Raw genomic sequence first — 21,004 nt, 5'->3', positions numbered from 1 at the left:
TTATTCAGCAGCTCTCCAGTTTGCCATTTACGCAATCAGGTTGCTAGGGTCCAAATTCCCCTAGCAACCATACATTGACATGAATAAAAGACTGTAATATGAATAGGAGAGGCCTGAACAGAAAGATGAGGAATAAAAAGTAATTTTGTAGCCTTACAGAGCACTTGTTTTTAAATGGGGGTCAAATCACTTTGATAAGGAGGGAAGGAGACCTTGAAATTAGTATATTTTACATGCAGAACTACTTTTAAATTAATCTCTCATTACTTTCTTTCCTGTTCAGCTATTTCCAGCCCACCGCTGTTATTTGGGAGCACTGAGCCCTCCCTGCTAGCAAAGGGCACAGACAATTTCAATTTTATTTGAATTACTTGTCTCTCTTTTCAGGCTCTCTACCACGGTTACCTCCAAACAGCTGCCTTAGCAACCCTAGTGTAGATGTAATTCAGAGACTAAGTGGTTAAGGGGGAAAAAAACAAAATAAGGACCAACTGCAAACTGCCTTTGAATACTGTGGTCATCAGCCCAAGTGTTAATTGTCAGATGAACTTTCCTTTTAAAGGGGCGGTTCACCGTTAAAGTTTTGTAAAGTGTAAAGTTTCATTTTTCACAGTTTAAAGTATCTCTGGGAGGGGGGGGTCGCCAACTCTTAACTGATCTAAATTGATACATTTAGTTGATCCAGGTTTTGTTTGTCCCTGCTGAGCAGAATCTCTGAGTTTCATTACAGGCAGCTGTTACAATTGATACAATAGTTGCTAATACTCCAAAGATACTACGGAGAGAAGTATCAACTAAATGTAACCACTTACCTTATCAACTAAACATAACAAATTGTAACAGTTCAGATACTTCTGGATCACTGAGCTGCCAGACTGACACACCAACATTAAATTAATCTTTACTTTTAGAATGGCCCATTCAAAGCAACTTTTCAGTTGGTCTTCATTATCTATCATTTTTAATTATTTGCCTTCTAACGCTTTACATCTTTCACCTCAAATAACAAAAAATTAAAACCAATTGCTAATTGTCTCAAATATTACTCTCCAGATCATATTAAAAATTAACTCAAAGGTGAACAACCCCTTTCATCTTCAAATTTGGGAAAATGGCAAAGATTACTACAAGGTAAAGCATCTGTATATTACAGCAAATTAAGGTGTGCCCAGCCACATGCAGGGGTATTTGCAAAAAAACTATTACATCTAGGAGCTTAAAGGAGGAACAAACCCATACTAGAAAAAACCCTACCCTGCGTAGACCAACCTCCCTCCTCCCGCACAGCCTATGTGCCCCATAGGTGCCATCTTCCTGTGCAATTTCACAAAATTGGTGACTTTCGGCGCTGGCGCATTCGTATGTGACTGGAAATTTACTCAGAAACGATGGAGCCTGTGAACTCCCAAGGCCAGATCTGCACGGAGGGGTAAGTAAAACATTAGGGCATTTAGGCTGTGAGGGAGGAGGGAGGTTGGTCTACGCAGAGTAGGTTTTTTTTCTAGTACAGGTTTGTTTCTCCTTTCAAGGACAAGTTATACTACTCTTTGCAGGCTGTTAACAGAGCAGTTCAGTATAAAAAGAAAAACTGGGTAAATAAATAGACTGTGCAAAATAAAAATAAAAAATATCTAATATAGTTAGGCAAAAATGTAATGTATAAAGGCTGGAGTGAGTGGATGTGTAACATAATAGCCAGAACACTACTTACTGCTTTTCAGCTCTCTAACTCTGAGTTAGTCAGTGACTATAAGGGGGGCCACATGGGACATAACTGTTCAGTGAGTTTGTAATTGATCCTCAGCATTCAGCTCAGATTCAAAAGCAACAGTTGTGTCCCATTTGCCCCCCCCCCTCAAGTCACTGATTGGTTACCAGGAAGTAACCAATCAGTTGAAAGAAAGAGGGCTTACAAGCAGGAAGTAGTGTTCTGGCTATTATGTTACACATCCAGTGATTCCAGCTTTTATACATTACATTTTTGGCTAACTAGCTATATTAAATACATTTTTTATTTTGCACAGCCCATTTACCCAGTTTTTATTTTCATATTGAACAATTCCTTTAAGACCCTGCTCCCTAGATGCAATGGGCACCCTGAAAGGCAAGAATACCCCCCCCCCCGCTGTATAGAAACAGACAGAAAACAAGCTTTTTACAAAACGCACACAACTTTATAAGTGGTATACAAGTGCAGCAGCATACCAAGGGGCAACGTAAACTTTGCACAAAATGACCGCAAATAGAACCTAAGGACTGGGCACAGAACCGGGAGAATTTTAGTGTGACAGCGGACAAAACTGACCTCTGCTTGTCTTGTACATTCAATGTTTAATAAAATAGTCAAAATAAAAAACAAAACAGTATGAAAATGTAAAAGGAAGGCTAAAACCAGGGGGCGGTACCAAAAGGAGACATGGCACAGGTATGTGCATGCTGGCAAGTCTGATCCTTAGAAATCTATAAAAACATTCAGTCGTTGGACTCTGGGTCTGCCTGTGCCATGTAGGCATCCAGCTCGGCATCCAGGTGCCCCCTCGTTTTAGACATATAGGCATCAAGTTGGTTATCCAGCTGCTCCTTTGTTATAACTGGGCGGGTCACACCCCTTCCTCTCCCTCGTCCTCTACCTCGTCCAAAGCCTCTTCCTCTGGTCATTCCCCCACGACCTGCACAGGAGAGAGGGTCACAAATGTGCCAGTACTTCATAAATTGTAAAGGTTAATAAAACATTAAGGGGCACAACTAGTAGGATACCCAGAAGCAATATACTAAGGAGAGTAGCACAAGGTTCAGAATCACATTCTAGTACTTACCTCTTGCACCCATTCCGCCTCGGCCCATGGCCCCTCTCATCATTCCCCTGCCGGGACCCCCTCGGCCCCTCATCCCTCTCCTCAGTCCCATTCTGGATACTCCACCTCGTCCTCTGAGGTTCTGCCCTGAAGGAGAAGACAAGTCAGGATGTAATGTTCCACAAGGTGGCAGTGTTAGAGTGCAGGGAAACCAGCACTAACCCCTCATAGCCATGGATCCCCTGGCCATTCCTCTTCCCCCACGACCGCCACGCATCACCCCTCTCTGTACTCCTCGTAGTCCCATTCCTGCTCCTCTCATTCCTATGGCTCCCCGTACAAGACCTCCCATTGGCCTTCCCAGCCGGGCCTGGATATTGCTCTTACCGAGACGCTGCTTTAGACTCTAGTGTGAGAGAGAGTGTTAGACACTACAATTCACCAATACCCACACAAATAACAGTGTACCTATACAGGCAAGTGTGCTCAATGGGATGTTTACTGTCCAAACCTTTTTTTTTTTATTTCAGTTGGTCTCCCATAGTTTACCAGAAATAAAGACTTTCCAAAATCGCAGTTTAAAGGGGTTGTTCTCCTTAAAATTAATTTAATATGATGTAGGGAGACAATTTGCAATTGGTTTTTATTCTTTGTGGTTTTTCACTTATTTCTCTTTTTATTCAGTAGCTCTCCAGTTTGCAATATTAGCAATTTGGTTGCTAGGTCCCACATTACCTTAGCAACCATGCATGGATTTGAATAAGAGACTGGAATATGAATAGGAGAGGCCTGAACAAAAAGAGGAGGAATAACAAGCAACAATAATACATTTGTAGACTTACACAGCACTTGTTTTAGATGGGGTCAATGACCCCCATTTAAAAGCTGAAGAGTCAGAAAAAAAAGTAAATAAAGTCTAAAAAGTCACCCTGCTATAGTTCCAGGGGTACCCAGGGTACAAATAAGCACTCACCCCAAATCTCCCCCTGACCTTCAGACTGGGCCCCCTTAGCTCATAAGGTTACAGATATATAGAAACATTGGGGTGTCACCCTGCTATAGTTCCAGGGGTACCCAGGGTACAAATAAACACTCACCCCAAATCTCCCCCTAACTGACCTTCAGACTGGGCCCCCTTAGCTCATAACAAGGTTACAGATATATAGAAACATTGGGGTGTCACCCTGCTATAGTTCCAGGGGTACCCAGGGTACAAATAAGCACTCACCCCATATCTCCCCCTGACCTTCAGACTGGGCCCCCTTAGCTCATAAGGTTACAGATATATAGAAACATTGGGGTGTCACCCTGCTATAGTTCCAGGGGTACCCAGGGTACAAATAAGCACTCACCCCAAATCTCCCCCTAACTGACCTTCAGACTGGGCCCCCTTAGCTCATAACAAGGTTACAGATATATAGAAACATTGGGGTGTCACCCTGCTATAGTTCCAGGGGTACCCAGGGCACAAATAAACATTCACCCCAAATCTCCCCCTAACTGACCTTCAGACTGGGCCCCCTTAGCTCATAACAAGGTTACAGATATATAGAAACATTGGGGTGTCACCCTGCTATAGTTCCAGGGGTACCCAGGGCACAAATAAGCACTCATCCTATTCCAAGGAATTTGGCCTGTCTTCTAATGTCATATAATGTTCTACTGTTTGCCACTTGTTTAAAGGAAAACTATACCCCCCAAACAATGTAGGTCTCTACAAAAAGATATTGCACAAAACAGCTCATATGTAAAACCCTGCTTCATGTAAATAAACCATTTTCATAATAAGTTTTTCTAGTAGAATGTGCCATTGGGTAATCATAAATAGAAAATTGCCATTTTAAAAAATAATGGCCGCCTCCTGAGATCGTACAATTCACTGTGCACACAAACAAACCAACCAAACGTTATGTCTTAGGTCACATGAGCCAATTAACAGACAGAGTTCTGTCTTATGCTTCAACACTTCTTCCAGTTACAGTTAGAGTTGTAGTATTTCTGGTCAGGTGATCTCTGAGGCAGCACACAGACCATCATGAAATGGTGGCTCAAGGCAAGAGATATGAAGGGACAATATTTACTCAAAATATATATTCCAGTTTGGTAAGATTCTTTAATATGCCATTTAATATGATATAAACTTGTTCCTTAAGTATTCATTTTGGGGTATAGTTTCCCTTTATTATGTGTCATGTGTGGATCCAGGGCAGGTGGCTTATGAGAATGGCATGCTGTATGAGTAGGCTTGTGAGTGTTTGGGCTAGCACCACAAGCAGAGAGGGAGTCACAAGCCTCCCCATTAGAGAGAGTACTAGTAAGTAGAGGGATTAACCCCAAGTGCTACTGACATTAGGATTCCATTAACAGACAAAGCTCACTAGAGCAAGAACTTGCATTTATTCCATGAATCTCTGTACAGGTCAGTGAAGCAGTGGGTATGTTTGTGAGTACAGTGAATCATACGATCCCAGGGGGGCAGCCCTTATTTTTTTTTAAATGGCAATTTTCGATTTACGATTACCCAATGGCGCATACTACTAAGCAAAGTATATTATGAAAATGGTTTATTTACATGAAGCAGGGTTTTACCTATGAGCTGTTTTATGCAATATCTTTTTAGAGAGCTCTACATTGTGTGGGGGTATAGTTTACCTTTAACTAGATTCCGTTGCCTCAAGTGACCAGTTTATAGCAGTGCACAAGCCTCCCCACAAACTTATTGGCTGATAGGTAGCCTATTACGTGACAGATTCTACACTGTAATGATTTAATATCCAATGTCTTTCTCTAGCTCAGCAGCTCCCAAAAGGTGGGGCTACCAGCCCAACCCCACAGCTTGTAGTCAGGTGCCACCATAATGTCACAGCCCAGTGTGTGGATTGATAATTCAGCCGGTGTTCCAATACATGTTAGTTAACAAGTTGGGCTTGCTGGAGTGTCTAGGAGAGCAAGAGAGGGTTGTGAGTGCACTCAAAGGCTTAAAGGGATACCTTCATGGGAAAAAATTTTTTTTCAAAATGAGTCAGTTAATAGTGCTGCTCCAGCAGAATTCTGCACTGAAATCCATTTCTCAAAAGAGCAAACTGATTTTTTTATATTTAATTTTGAAATCTGACATGGGGCTAGAAATATTGTCAATTTCCCAGCTGCCCCATGTCATGTGACTTGTGCCTGCACTTCAGGAGAGAAATGCTTTCTGGCAGGCTGCTGTTTTTCCTTCTCAATGTAACTGAATGTGTCTCAGTGGGACCTGGATTTTACTATGGAGTGTTGTTCTTAGATCTACCAGGCAGCTGTTATCTTGTGTTAGGGAGCTGTTTGGTTACCTTCCCATTGTTCTTTTGTTTGGCTGCTGGGGGGGAAAGGGGAGGGGCTGATATCACTCCAACTTGCAGTACAGCAGTAAAGAGCGACTGAAGTTTATCAGAGCACAAGTCACATGACTGGGGGCAGCTGGGAAATTGACAATATGTCTAGCCCCATGTCAGATTTCAAAATTGAATATAAAAAAAAAATCTGTTTGCTCTTTTGAGAAATGGATTTCAGTGCAGAATTCTGCTGGAGCAGCACCATTAACTAATTCATTTTGAAAAATTTTTTTTATTCCATGACAGTATCCCTTTAATAAAAATGTGTTTAAATACAATGGAAGTGCTACGGATTTGGCTGATCAATGCACATTCCCAGGTCCCTTGTCTCCTTGAAGTAATTCAGTATATATGCCAGGGGAGCACCCAGACATTCACCACCCCCTAACTGGTAATCAAGCTGGGCCTCATCAACATGTGCACCATCAGATGTAGGCCAACTTCCCTTGGGCGGCGCTTCAGTTCCCTGTAGTATCAGGGAGCAATTAGCGCATAATTGATGAGTGCGAGGAAAAGGATAGCTTGATAAACAATTTCATGTGTAACAAAGCGAGTGGGTGGATTCACTATGGGCACAGAGAGATTAATCCTTCATGTAATGAGCAGATAAATAATTAAAGCAGTCGCCTAATGAGGAGCATTGTTATAGTGATGGGCTGTTCAGCGGCTATGCTTGACACCAGAGACAGGCCTATGTAATATGTGCTTACTCCACGGGGGTTGGCCACATCCCATGATGCACAGCTCCCACCACAGGGACTCACCTGTTTGAGCTTGAGGGCCGCCTGCACAGACGGCCTGTTCTCCATCTGCTGAGCAAGTCTTCTGTTCTTAGCACTGGCCGTGTGCTGCTGTTGCTGCAAGCTGGCGCGGATATTCACCGGCATCGGCTGTTTATTCTTCAGCATGTTAGTAAAGCTTCAAGGTCGAACAGAAATTGGAGGGGGAGGATTTAATATGTTTTTAACAGACACTCATCCGTACCTCAATGTCCCACCAGAGGGGGATCTAGATGCCACCAACTTTGGGGGATAATTTGTTGGTACATATGCCTCTGCCATTTCCACAACTTCCCAGTAATAAAATAGAAATCCTAATAAATCAGGGGCAGGGAGAGCAGTGCAGGCAGGACAGAGAAGCAGAGGGGGAAAGAGACCAGAGAAAGAAGTAGGTGGGTGCTAGCAACATGGAAGAGCATGGTACACACATGAAACATGTAATATAAATGTGATGTATCTGGGAACCGAGCACTGACCCCGTTCAACTGGAGGTGCAGCTTCACTAGGACACCCCCATATGTATGTGCCTGCAGAACGGGCTGCTGAAAAGCAAAGGTTCCATAACGGGGAGTCATCTTAATTCCAACTGCACCAGCTCATACATTAATGGGAAGAATCAGAAAAGAAAACCCACGGGACCCCCCACAGCATGGGAGAAAGTACAGGAGGAACAAAGCCACAAATCACATGAATAATCCCCCCTTAGGAACCCACAGAAGAAACATGCAGAGGGGTGAAATGAGCAAAGCGTTTGCCTCTTACAAGACCCTAGAACAAGGTTAAAGGGTCCCGGGGCAGGGAAGAGAGACCCCCGCATCATGTCTCTTACAGGAGTGACCACACGCAGGCATGCGCCACCCTCGGACACAGCAGCGGGCGTTAACGCAGCACAGGTAACATGCTACCAGGCTGCAGCTATATTATACGTGTGGAAGAGAAGGGGGGAGTGAGGCCTCTATTGCTGGTGTATCACATTGCCTGTTTATACTTTACCAACTGACAATCTCCTCTCACACAGGCCCTTGTGCTACAGCTGCCGTGGGGCAGACACCCGCTCTTGCACATATATATATATAGGATATATGTTGCAGGACAGATCATGCCCTTACGCAGGTGTGAGTTACATTTCATACGAGACCAGCTCAGGCTGTTGGGGGGCTTTCTCACCGCTCATTCAGCGACAACTTTGTGGTACTCTTTAGCACAACTTTAGACGCGGATGGGGCGGCCATCTTGAAGTCTGGAGAAGCTGCAAGAGACGTGGGAACGTTAGCCAAGGATTTCTTTCCATTCCAATACATTGGCACCCAGACATTCCAGTAATTCGTCCCCCACCATTACCCCTTTAGCCTCCTGCCCCTCCCCCACTGCTCTCTAAATGGAACTACACCCCCACAAGGGCATTATGTCCCCCCACTAATTCCTATGCTCCCCTCACACCACAGACAGAACATTCTGCCCCAGATACTGCTCTATAACCCCAACAAATCCTCACAGATTACTATCCCCCATTGTACCACAAACCCATTCACACTGTGCCCCTCACAAAGGCCCAGTCCCCCGACCTCCCTCAGGGACAGCCCAGTAACAAGCACCTCCCTCACTCACCGAGCGGCCCTGGAGTCCTGAATGGCTTCACTAACAGACGGGCGTCCCCCCGATAAAAGCAAGAAGGTAACACACAGACTCCCCTCTACCCCCGAGACTCGGCATAAAATGGCGACTATCCCTGACCCTACGCCGGCAAAATGGAGGCGGCTTTAATACGTCGAGCCACGTATCTTGGTTTCCCCGCCCCTTCCGAGCCTCTCAGTGGATGGTTACTATGGATACCATAGCCATTTTGAGATGGGAAATGCGCTTCAAATCAATGCAAACAGCTCGCCGCCATCTTGGTGTGGGCACACCAAACCATGACCCACAAATATTATATATATTTAATGTTCATATTTGTAGTATTGATGTTTTTTTTTTAATAAACTCGGCTTGCAGGCAGTACATTTGTACTAGAGTGTCTGACAGACAATGGTGTGAGTAAAAAGCCAGGACACTGGTGGTGAAGTTGCTGAGGTGTGAGGCTGCACAACTGCCTTCCATCACTGCCTCCTCAGTTCTTCCAACTATGGCTGCCTGTCTGACACTTTTGTTTAAGGGCAAATAAGCCTTCTCTAAGGTAGCTCAGTTTTACAGGGGAACACACATATAAAACATTGAAGGTGAAAGTAATGGAAGTTTCTGGCAAACTGGAGATTAACACTGAGAGCACCGTGAACCCCTGATCTGCCCAATTACCCAGATTCCTGTGGGGGACGTATAATTATATATATCACTTATAATCTAAAACCCTCGTAATGAGAAGGTGACGTGTGAATAGGCAGTGGCGTAACTAGATGTTGCTGGGCCCCACAGCAAATTCATTTTAGGGCCCCAAACATATCCAGTGTTTGTCCTGTTTTACCAAGATATGTTCAAATTGCTCATCAATGAGAGCCTCATGGGGCCCCCTGTACCTCCTGGGCCCCCCTGCAGCCGCAGGGTCTGCTTCCTCTGTAGTTACACCCCTGTGAATAGGGTTGACACATTTCCTGGAAGAAAATACCGGCCTTTCTATATATTCATCTTTTTTCCCCTATTAATAACATTAGGATCAACCATCATTTTTACCGGCCAGGCCAATAAAATACAGGCCAGATGGCAACCCTACATGTGGGTAGGGTTGCCAACTTTTCTGGAAAAAAATACCGGCCTTCCTATATATTTATGTTTTTTCCCTATTAATAACATTGGGCTCAACCATGATTTTTACCGGCCAGGCTGGTAAAATACAGGCCAGGTGGCAACCCTACATGTGTGACATGATGAGCAGGTGCCGCTGGGCTTTGTAACTGTCGCCTTTCTACCCTCTTATGTGAGGACAACCTTGTGGCTACCAACAGTCTCTATCAGACCAAAATGGTGCAGTTAAAGGAGAATTCTGACACCTGCCTTTCTCAGTGAAGTCCTACATCTCCTCCAGTCCTCACCATAATGTGCTACTAAATAACCAGGAGAGACAGCCCACTGCACAGAGACCATGACAAGACAAGCGAGGGATCCGGGAAATCAGGAGAAAACAAGAGACGTGGGGCTAGGGTTGCCACCTGGCTGGTATTTTACCGGCCGGTAAAAATGATGGTTGATCACAATGTTATTAATAGGGAATTTAGATAAATATATAGGAAGGCCAGTATTTTTTTCCAGAAAAGGTGGCAACCCTACTTGGGGCTGGGAGCTTTCCCAGCAATTCAAAGAAGTAGAAGATCATCCTCCCAAAGACAGCTAAAGAGATTTGGAGGGTTACCAAGCAGAGAGCCTAAACAGAACCACACAGGGTCTTACTCGTGGGCCCACAGTGTACTGGGGATCATTTAAGGTTTAAACAGAATTCACTGGCGTGAATTCTGTTTGATCCATTAATACAAGGTGGGACGCCTATTCCTCCATTGCTGTGCACCAGGGGTTATCACACTTGAAGGCCAGGGTGTGCGAGTGCAACTAGATTCCTCTCCGATCATTTAAGGTTTAGCAATCTTGTAGGTTTGCTGGGAGAAAGGGCTTGGTGAAGTGAAATGTCTCATTAGGGGTGGAGGTACATAAATGGCGTAGCGGGCAAAGTTTCAGCCATTCAGCGGCATGGACGCTTGCTAGAGTTAGGGGGACCTGCTCTTGTGCATAGATTAAAGTAGGAATGCACTGTATGTAAGGATTTGTGTTCATAGTTGTGGGGTGATTGGTTATAACTTGTGGAGTAGTTGGTCTATCCAGAGCAAACTTTGCCCAAGGCCAGTGGCTGCTGGGCTCCTGGCATGTTGTACAAACTGGACATTTTACAGAAGAAAAGAGATCTGAGCCAAGCAATGTGTATTTGTTATGTTTAATCAGACACAAAGGTTCCATGATGTTCTGTAGTATCCCAGCATGCATCACATCCTGGCAAAGAGCCCCTCCCCACCCCTTAACAGGGTCAGTTTTCATGGTTGAAGAAAGAATTACAGGCCACAGTCAGGGACGCCACGAGGATGACAAATTCTTGGAAGTCCACCTCACCATCTCCGTTCTCGTCTAGCTCACTCATGATCTTGTCTACTGACATGGCATCTTTCTGGGTCTGGAGTGAAGCATCAGAAGAGTTTGTGACAATATCTCATCTGTCTTTTCTTTCTATTTGCCCTATTCCTCCACCCTCAATCCATTCCATAAGTGCTGCCCCTCTCTGGTAGTCCCTGATTTGGCTACCTGTCCTACACAGACATCATCTAGTCAAATACAAACCACTCAATGTTGCACCATTAGTAACCTTCTCCCTGGATATGTCCTCCTCCTCCTCATCTCCTCATCACCTGCTATTACTTCTTCACATTCCCACATCCAAAATTTCTTATGTGCACCACCTGTCTTCTAAAATACACAACCCTGTCCCATTAGATACTCCCAGAACCTCGAAGCCTTTAAACATTCACTTAAAACCCATCTTTCTATTCCAGTCTAAAAACTTGACCACCATCATAACACCATTGGTCTTCGTAAACTATTCTAAACCAACTACAATGTTCACTATACATCTGTTACTACTACAGTATCTTCACTTTCAGGAACTTTACAACCACACTGGCTACCTCAACATTATGTCCTACACCCCATCCCTTCCAACTGCACCAGGGAAGGACTAACTAATAACCATGTAATTGACATTAGCACACTTTGGGTCTAGGACAGACTGACCCATAAATACATCTCTGAATTATTAGACATTCTTACCTCAAGATACTCTGCAAGCTCGTTCTGTATCAGGTCTCTCATTTCCCTTTTACTCAGTTTGCACTTGTCTCCTTCCCGTCCTGAGTAGGTGTGGAAGACCGAGATCAGCGTGTCTATAGCCTGTACCAGTTTAGAACTCATGGCTGAAAGGGTCGATCAAAGCTGGTGGGCAGAGTGCCAGTTGGAGAGATCCAGGGACTGAAAGTAAAGTGGAAAGCTTAGATCTGGTTCCATGAGTTATGATGTGGACTTGAGTGAAGAGGAAATGTAGAAAGAGTAAAAATGCAATAGATAGATAGGTAGAGATAGATAGATAGGTAGAGATAGATAGGTAGAGATAGATAGGTAGAGATAGATAGGTAGAGATAGGTTGGTAGAGATAGATAGGTAGAGATAGATCGGTAGAGATAGATAGGTAGAGATAGGTAGAGATAGGTAGTTTGAGATAGTTAGATATAAATAGATAGGTAGAAATAGACAGATAGAGATAGATAGGTAGAGATAGATAGGTAGAGATAGCTAGGTAAAGATAGATAGGTAGAGACAGATCGGTAGAGATACATAGGCAGAGATAGATATGTAGACATAGGTAGGTAAAGATAGATTGGTAGAGATAGATTGGTAGCGATAGATCGGTAGAGATTAGAGATAGGTAGGTAAAGGTAGATCGGTAGATATAGATCGGTAGTGATAGATCGGTAGAGATACATAGGTAGAGGTAGATCGGTAGAGATAGATAGGTAGAGATAGATCAGCAGAGATACATAGGTAGAGATAGATCGGTAGAGATAGATAGGTAGAGATAGATCGGTAGAGATATATAGGTAGAGATACTGTACATAGGTAGAGATAGAGTGATAAAGATAGATAGGTAGAGATAGATAGCGATAGATAGCACACATGGAAGTGTCAGATTTTCACCCAAAAGTCAAGGGGAAGGCCACAAGGATTAGAACTGGAATTCAGCCTTGTTGAATTCAACGTTCCCAAAACCCCAACTCACCGAATTTTTTACAGTTGCCCTCTTCCAACAACAGCTCTTGGGGGACTCAGCATAAATACTCTTGCCTAACCATTGCTTCCTACCAGACAGCCTATTTCTCCTCGTCATGGATATCCATTACCTCCAACACAAAGAGACACAGGACTCTCCAATATCAATGCTCTATTTCCATCTCCCCATTGTGGACCTCCAGATCATCGCCATGGAGACTGTCGAAACCAGACTCCCAAGTGGAAGCTCATTAAAGGACTTTTCAGGATATATAGTGGAAGGCGTTGCCTGTAATCTAGCTAATTCCTACATCATATATGAGGGCACTTTTATCTCCCAGGTAATTCCATAGGGGGAAACAAACCTTACAGATGGAGAACGGAGCTGATAATCAAAAATATATAACTTCAGCGATAGTGTTGCTCCTGTCACTAATGACTTTCCTTACACAAAGAAATCTCTCTTTAGCTGTTTTCCAGCTGGTGTTATAACACTGCAGCTTCTAGGCACAATAATTATACCACTCCTAAACTCCCTGGGGCAAGCTCTCCCATTATACCACTAGAGTATAAGCTCCTTGGGACAGGGTCTCCCATTATTCCACTAGAGTGTAAGCTCCTTGGGGTATGTCTCAGATTATACCACTAGAGTGTAAGACTCTATAATTATACCACTCCTAAGATCCCTGGGGCAAGCTCTCCCATTATACCACTAAAGTGTAAGCTCCCTGGGGCAGGCTCTCCCATTATACCACTAGAGTGTAAGCTCCCTGGGGCAGGATCTCCCATTATAACAGCATAGGCCCCTTATGGCAGGGCATTATACCACTAGAGTGTAAGCTCTTTAGGGACGGGTCTCCCATTATACCACTAGAGCATAAGCTCCTTGGGTATGGGGTCTCCCATTAAGGCACTACATCATAAGCCCCTTGGGGCAGCATCTCCCATTATACCACTAGACTCGCATTATAGCAATAGAGCATAAGCCTCTTGGGGCAGGGTCTTGCATTTTACCACTAGAATGTAATTTCCTTCTGCCAGGGTCTCCCATTATACCTATAGAGTGTAAGCTCCCTGGGGCAGGCTCTCCCATTATACCCCAGAGTGTAAGCTCCTTTGGACAGGGTCTTCCATTTTACCACTATAGTGTAAGCTCCTTGGGGCAGGCTCACCCACTATACCACTACATCATGAGCCCCTTGGGGCAGCATCTCCCATTATACCACTAGAGTGTAAGCTCCTTGGGACCGGTTCTCCCATTATGCCGCTAGAAGGTAAGCTCCTTGGGACAGGGTCTTCCATTATACCACTAGACCAGTGATCCCCAACCAGTAGCTCGCGAGCAACATGTTGCTCTCCAATGCCTTGGATGTTGCTCTCAGTGGCCTCAAAGCAGGTGCCTAATTTGGAATTCCTGACTTGGAGGCAAGTTTTGGTTGTATAAAAAATGGGTCTACTGCTATATAGAACCTCCTGTAGGCTGCCAGTCCAAATAGGTCCCACCAAATAGCCAATCACAGCCCATATTTGGCACCCCAGGAACATTTTGCATGCCTGTGTTACTCCCCAACTCTTTTTATTTTTGAATGTGGCTCACGGGTAAAAAAGATTGGGGACCCCTGCACTAGAGTGTAAGCTTCTTGGGGCAGGGTCTCTCATTATGCAACTAGAGTGTAAGCTCCTTGGGGCCGGATCTCCCATTATACCACTAGAGCATAAGCTCCTTGGGTATGGTGGCTCCCATTATGGCACTACATCATAAGCCCCTTGGGGCAGCATCTCCCATAATACCACTAGAGTGTAAGCTCCTTGGGGCAGGGTCTCCTATTATACAACTAGAGTGTAAGCTCCTTGGGGCCGGTTCTCCCATTATACCACTAGACTAGAGCATAAGCTCCTTGGGTATGGGGGCTCCCATTATGGCACTACATCATAAGCCCCTTGGGGCAGCATCTCCCATTATACCACTAGAGTGTAAGCTCCTTGGGGCAGGGTCTCCTATTATACAACTAGAGTGTAAGCTCCTTGGGGCCGGTTCTCCCATTATACCACTAGACTAGAGCATAAGCTCCTTGGGTATGGGGGCTCCCATTATGGCACTACATCATAAGCCCCTTAGGGCAGCATCTCCCATTATACCACTAGACTCACATTATTGCATTTTACCACTAGAGTGTAAGCTCCTTGGGGATAGGGTCTCCTATTATACCACTAGAGTGTATGCTCCTTGGGGATGGGGTCTCCAATTATACCACTACAGTGTAAGCATCTCTGGGAAGGGTATCCTATTATACCATTAGATTGCAAGCACTTTGGTCTAGGATTTCCCTATCTTATTGATTGTGTGGATCATTCTGTAGAACCCTCATGTAACACAAGACTAACTTGCTTAGACAAATTCCTCCTCTTATAACACTAGCGTTTTCCTCCAAAAAGGAATGTAAGCTCCTAGGTTAGTTACAGAGCTAAGGTGCGCTGCTTCCCCCTGCTGATCACTTAATGCTCCTGCTTCCTGGAAACTCCCAGCAATCACACCCCTCAACTCCCTGACACCACCCTCCAGCACAAAGGTCCCAAACAAACATCCCAGCCATGCACGGAACATACTGGAGGACAAAGCCCCTTTGCTTCAGGATCAGCAGCCCCCAAGTATTCTGGATTCTGGAATGAAGTTTGGGGGTGACTCTGGAACACACCCCGTCCTGCTCAGCCCTAAAGGAATCTGAATGGTTTATCTGTCCAGCCTCCTGGATAATATCACAGTATAATGGCAGCCTCCTCCCTCCAATGAGAGGCCATGATGAAATCAGAGAGCCAGTGACATCATCAGCCCCACTGAGGGGCCACGTGGGTTGATAAGGAACAGGGTGAGTTCTGTTTTCTCCCTTCCCAGAATGCACAGCTGGTTGGTGGGTGGCACAGGGCTTCAGGGGGCGGGGTGGGTGGGTGAATAGGGTGAGGAATGCTGGAAATGTTCCCATAGCTTGTTACAGTAAGTACCATTGTATTCACTTACTGGCTCATTCACTGCCTCCTGACCCGGGGGAACCTATATTCTGGGCACCTCTCCTTTCCTGGTACGAATCCCTAACGACAGCTGAATTCTATTGCGCGGCTATCAGGGGATGATGGGTATTGTAGTTCAAGCCATACAGATGATGCAGGAGAAGGAAGGGGGACAAAAACAAAGATCTTGCAAGAAAACGGGGTGCGCAACATAAAACACAGCCCCAATCCATATTATTGGCAGTTCACTTTAATTGGGTTGTAATAAAAAAATTAGTGCCCCCCCCTGCAAACTCATTTTAGACCCCACTGTAATAGTGTATTACATTTTATTGACTGACACCCCTCTATCTACTGCGCCTCTCTAGTTATACCCCCAAACCTTTATTATCACTAACAGGGGGGCTCAGCCCCTGACCAGTTTGTGGAGGAGATTTGGGGGTTCATTTTGGGGAGGGGTGCAGTTTCAGCAGTGGGAGGGAATGGGGACATGTTGCCAGGGGCTCAGGTCTCTGCTGGTGGAGACAAAAGGGGGTGCCAACAAAGGAGGCAGTTTGGGTTTTGGGGAAGGGGCCAGAAAAGCAGCACTGTGAGTGGTGGGGCAGGAATTAGGGAGGGTCACACAGAGAACACAGAGGTGCTGTTCTACAGCCAGGCCCAAGGGGTGGGTCCCATACTCTGCTCACTATGTAAGTAGGGGGTCAGTAGTAAGGGGTCACTGCTTTCCTGGGATTCCTCACTGACAGTCATCTCCACCAAGCTGGTAAGTTACACACCTACATTACTGCAGACTGATTCCCTAACCTGTATTGCCTCCCTTCTCTCTCTGACTTACTGCCTCTCACCCCTCTACTTACTGCCCCTCTACTTACTATCCCTTTCCCTCTACTTACTGCCCCTCTATTTTTCTGCCTCTCACCCCTCTACTTACTGCCCCTCTCCCCTCTACTTACTGCCCCTCTACTTACTGCCCCTCTCCCCTCTACTTACTGCCCCTCTCCCCTCTACTTACTGCCCCTCTCCCCTCTACGTACTGCCTCTCACCCCTCTACTTACTGCCCCTTTACTTACTGCCCCTCTCCCCTCTACTTACTGCCCCTCTCCCCTCTACTTACTGCCCCTCTACTTACTACCCCTCTCCCCTCTACTTACTGCCCCTCTCCCCTCTACGTACTGCCTCTCACCCCTCTACTTACTGCCCCTCTCCCTCTACTTACTACCCTCTCCCCCCTGACTTACTGCCTCTCCCCTCCACTTACTGCCCCTTTTCTTACTGCTCCTCTCCCTCTACTCACTGCTCCTCTCCCTCTACTCACTGCCCCTCTCTTCTCTACTTACTGCCCCTCTCCCCTCTACTAACTGCCACTCTCCCCTCTACTTACTGCCCCTCTCCCCCCTGACTTACTGCCTCTCCCCTCCACTAACTGCCCCTCTACTTACTGCTACCTCTCCCTCTACTCACTGCCCCTCTCCCCTCTACTAACTGCCCCTCTACTTACTGTCCCTCTCCCCTATACAGACTGCCACCTCTCTCCTCCACTTACTACCCTTCTACAGACTGTTACCTCTCCCCTGTACTTGCTGCCTCCCCCTTCACTTATTGGCTTTCCCCTTAACTTACTGCTTCTCCCTCTCCACTTACTCTCTTTCCTGTTGGCCAGTTCTCTCCCCTAACCCTCTCCCCTGACCCACATCCTTTCTTGCAGTCAAATTCCATAACCTGTTCTTCCTCCCCTCTCCCTCATATACTTCCTCTCCCCCGACTTACTACTTCTCCCCAATCCCCCTCACTTACTGCTTCTCCCCAATCCTCCTCACTTACTGCTTCTCCCAAATCCTCCTCACTTACTGCTTCTCCCCAATCCCCCTCACTTACTGCTTCTCCCCAATCCTCCTCACTTACTGCTTCTCCCCAATCCTCCGCACTTACTGCTTCTCCCCAATCCTCCTCACTTACTGCTTCTCCCCAATCCTCCTCACTTACTGCTTCTCCCCAATCCTCCTCACTTACTGCTTCTCCCCAATCCTCCTCACTTACTGCTTCTCCCCAATCCCCCTCACTTACTGCTTCTCCCCAATCCTCCTCACTTACTGCTTCTCCCCAATCCCCCTCACTTACTGCTTCTCCCAAATCCTCCTCACTTACTGCTTCTCCCCAATCCCCCTCACTTACTGCTTCTCCACAATCCTACTCACTTACTGCTTCTCCCCAATCCCCCTCACTTACTGCTTCTCCCCAATCCTCCTCACTTACTGCTTCTCCCCAATCCCCCTCACTTACTGCTTCTCCCCAATCCTCCTCACTTACTGCTTCTCCCCAATCCCCCTCACTTACTGCTTCTCCCCAATCCCCCTCACTTACTGCTTCTCCCCAATCCTCCTCACTTACTGCTTCTCCCCAATCCCCCTCACTTACTGCTTCTCATGCAGGAAGGTCCCTCTCCCCAGTGAACCTTTCCCTCACCTGCACATTCCCTAACCTAGACCTTCTCCCCTATCACTCCCTCCCTCTCCTGCAGGCCAACTTTCTATTCTCTCTCCCATTTCTTATTTTCTCACTCTCTCTCTTTATCAGGCAGGTCTCTCCCCTAACCCTGTTCTCTCTCTCCTTTTCTCCTGGCCTCAATCTCCCCCAGCTGAACCCCAGGCCCAATACAGATTTCTCTCTCTATTACAGATAAGAAATGGCTGAGGGACAGAGCGAGGTGGAACAGGCCATTGTGACGTTAGTCTCGTGCTTCTATAAACACGCAGGGGAGGAGGGACAACAAGAGACACTTACCTCTGAGGAGTTCAACAAACTGTTAAATGAAGAGTTTCCTCAACTCACACAGGTAAGAGACCACAGCAGCGTAATTCCCTCACACTGCCACATGGGGGTGCCAGCAAGCACTGGCCTAATCAGATATTTGTGGGTGTAGGGGACAAGCTCTCTGCAGGGCTGGGGATAATGAAGGAGCCAAGGCTAAAACAACATTTAAAACCTTAATGTTAAGGGATATGCCCATGTCAACCCAGGACCCCGATCTTGGAAAGTATTTTTGGTGATACCACAACTTTCAAAATATTTTAAAGGTTGGCAATATCAGTAGGATGGGGAAAGGGGCACCATCAGTGGGGTAATAAGGGGGACTGGCCCATGTGGTAGAAGGGGCCCTCCGACTAAAAAGCATGTCTAGAAAGGGTATTATACATGGAATTGGCCCTGTATTTATACTGCTGTGTGTTCTGGGGTATTATACATGGAATTAGCACTGTATTTATCTGCTGTGTGTTCTGGGGTATTATACATGGAATTGACCCTGTATTTATCTGCTGTGGGTTCTGGGGTATTATACATGGAATTGGCCCTGTATTTATCTGCTGTGGGTTCTGGGGTATTATACATGGAATTGGTCCTGTATTTATCTGCTGTGGGTTCTGGGGTATTATACATGGAATTGGCCCTGTATTTATCTGCTGTGTGTTCTGGGGTATTATACATGGAATTGGCCCTGTATTTATCCTGCTGTGTGTTCTGGGGTATTATACATGGAATTGGCACTGTATTTATCTGCTGTGTGTTCTGGGTATTATACATGGAATTGGTCCTGTATTTATCCTGCTGTGTGTTCTGGGGTATTATACATGGAATTGGCACTGTATTTATCTGCTGTGTGTTCTGGGGTATTATACATGGAATTGGCCCTGTATTTATCTGCTGTGTGTTCTGGGGTATTATACATGGAATTGGCCCTGTATTTATCTGCTGTGTGTTCTGGGGTATTATACATGGAATTGGCCCTGTATTTATCTGCTGTGTGTTCTGGGGTATTATACATGGAATTGGCTCTGTATTTATCTGCTGTGTGTTCTGGGGTATTATACATGGAATTGACCCTGTATTTATCTGCTGTGGGTTCTGGGGTATTATACATGGAATTGGCTCTGTATTTATCTGCTGTGGGTTCTGGGTATTATACATGGAATTGGCCCTGTATTTATCTGCTGTGTGTTCTGGGGTATTATACATGGAATTGGCCCTGTATTTATCTGCTGTGGGTTCTGGGTATTATACATGGAATTGACACTGTATTTATCTGCTGTGTGTTCTGGGTATTATACATGGAATTGGCCCTGTATTTATCTGCTGTGTGTTCTGGGGTATTATACATGGAATTGGCCCTGTATTTATCTGCTGTGTGTTCTGGGGTATTATACATGGAATTGGCCCTGTATTTATCTGCTGTGTGTTCTGGGGTATTATACATGGAATTGGCCCTGTATTTATCCTGCTGTGTGTTCTGGGGTATTATACATGGAATTGGTCCTGTATTTATCCTGCTGTGGGTTCTGGGTATTATACATGGAATTGGCACTGTATTTATCTGCTGTGTGTTCTGGGGTATTATACATGGAATTGGCCCTGTATTTATCTGCTGTGGGTTCTGGGGTATTATACATGGAATTGGCCCTGTATTTATCTGCTGTGGGTTCTGGGGTATTATACATGGAATGGGAGTTGCTGAGATATACTATGCTGGACATGTGTATAAATGTATTTCTAGACATATAATGGATTTGGTTATTGTGTCCCTCAGGATGTGTCTCTAGAGGACAAGCTGAAGGAGCTGGACCTGAACAAGGACAACGAGCTGAACTTTAAGGAATACTGGAGGCTGATTGGAGAACTGGCCAAGGCAAAGCAGAAAGATCTGAAGGACAAGAAGAAATGAGCTGATTGTGGAGAGGAGACTGGGCAGGGGGTGGATGGGGCAAGTGACTGTTCTATTGAATAAAAACAAAGCAAAGTCAAACACGGATCCTTCTTTCTGGGGATAAATTGGCTAGAGAACGTGTAGCCGGTACTGATGCAATGGGGGGGGGGTACGTTTGCATGAGGTTTGGGCTGGAATTGGGTAAAGTACAACATGCTGGGAGAAACTAAAGAAACTACACCTTTAAGTTAACTTTTAGTTATAGAATATAGACTAATTCAAAGCAATGTTTCAATGGGTTTTCATTATTTATTTGTTATAGTTTTGAATTATTTGCCTTCTTCTTCTGACCCTTTCCAAATTTCAAATGGGGGTCACTGACCCCATCAAAAAAACAAATACTCTGTTAGGCTACAAATGTATTGTTATTGCTACTTTCTATTACTCTTCTTTCTATTCAGACCTCACCTATTCATATTCCTGTGTCTAACGTATATCAGTGCATGGTTGCTAGGGTAGTTTGTACCCTAGCAACCAGACTGCTGAAACTGTAAACTGAAGAGCTGCTG

At 45.4% G+C, this 21,004-nt stretch overlaps 3 protein-coding genes across 5 annotated transcripts; 1 reads left to right on the top strand and 2 right to left on the bottom strand.

The window, feature by feature from the left end:
- Positions 1–2,152: 2,152 nt before the first annotated feature.
- chtop.S (chromatin target of PRMT1 S homeolog) lies at positions 2,153–8,589 on the bottom strand (the record flags this gene model as incomplete). Its single annotated transcript, NM_001086146.1, is given in 8 exon segments — positions 2,153–2,676; positions 2,802–2,806; positions 2,809–2,813; positions 2,816–2,942; positions 3,018–3,201; positions 6,928–7,081; positions 8,110–8,191; positions 8,551–8,589. Coding segments are annotated over 7 exon segments (744 nt in total). The 5' UTR covers positions 8,175–8,191; positions 8,551–8,589.
- A 2,252-nt stretch (positions 8,590–10,841) lies between these two features.
- Positions 10,842–15,477, bottom strand: s100a1.S (S100 calcium binding protein A1 S homeolog). Of its 2 annotated transcripts, none has more exons than XM_041574591.1 (3): positions 15,340–15,477; positions 11,740–11,937; positions 10,842–11,089 (listed from the first exon to the last, which is right to left on the bottom strand). In XM_041574591.1, exons 2-3 carry the CDS (start codon positions 11,878–11,880, stop codon positions 10,946–10,948), a joined length of 285 nt encoding a protein of 94 aa, XP_041430525.1. In that variant the 5' UTR covers positions 11,881–11,937; positions 15,340–15,477; the 3' UTR covers positions 10,842–10,945. The 2 variants fall into 2 exon arrangements, with proteins under 2 accessions (XP_041430525.1, XP_018089091.1); XM_018233602.2 differs by lacking the exon at positions 15,340–15,477 and adding an exon at positions 12,743–14,010.
- On the top strand, positions 15,461–20,534 carry LOC121397602 (protein S100-A13-like). 2 transcript variants are annotated; one of them, XM_041574589.1, is made up of 3 exons: positions 15,461–15,599; positions 18,416–18,572; positions 20,319–20,534. In XM_041574589.1, the coding sequence occupies exons 2-3, from the start codon at positions 18,423–18,425 to the stop codon at positions 20,451–20,453; spliced, it is 285 nt and encodes a 94-aa protein (XP_041430523.1). In that variant the 5' UTR covers positions 15,461–15,599; positions 18,416–18,422; the 3' UTR covers positions 20,454–20,534. The 2 variants fall into 2 exon arrangements, with proteins under 2 accessions (XP_041430523.1, XP_041430522.1); XM_041574588.1 differs by lacking the exon at positions 15,461–15,599 and adding an exon at positions 16,352–16,501.
- Positions 20,535–21,004: the final 470 nt, after the last annotated feature.

This window comes from Xenopus laevis, chromosome 8S, assembly GCF_017654675.1.
Source record: "Xenopus laevis strain J_2021 chromosome 8S, Xenopus_laevis_v10.1, whole genome shotgun sequence".
NCBI lineage: Eukaryota > Metazoa > Chordata > Amphibia > Anura > Pipidae > Xenopus > Xenopus laevis.
Note: the sequence above shows the minus strand (reverse complement) of the source record. Positions and strands in the feature narration are given on the sequence as shown.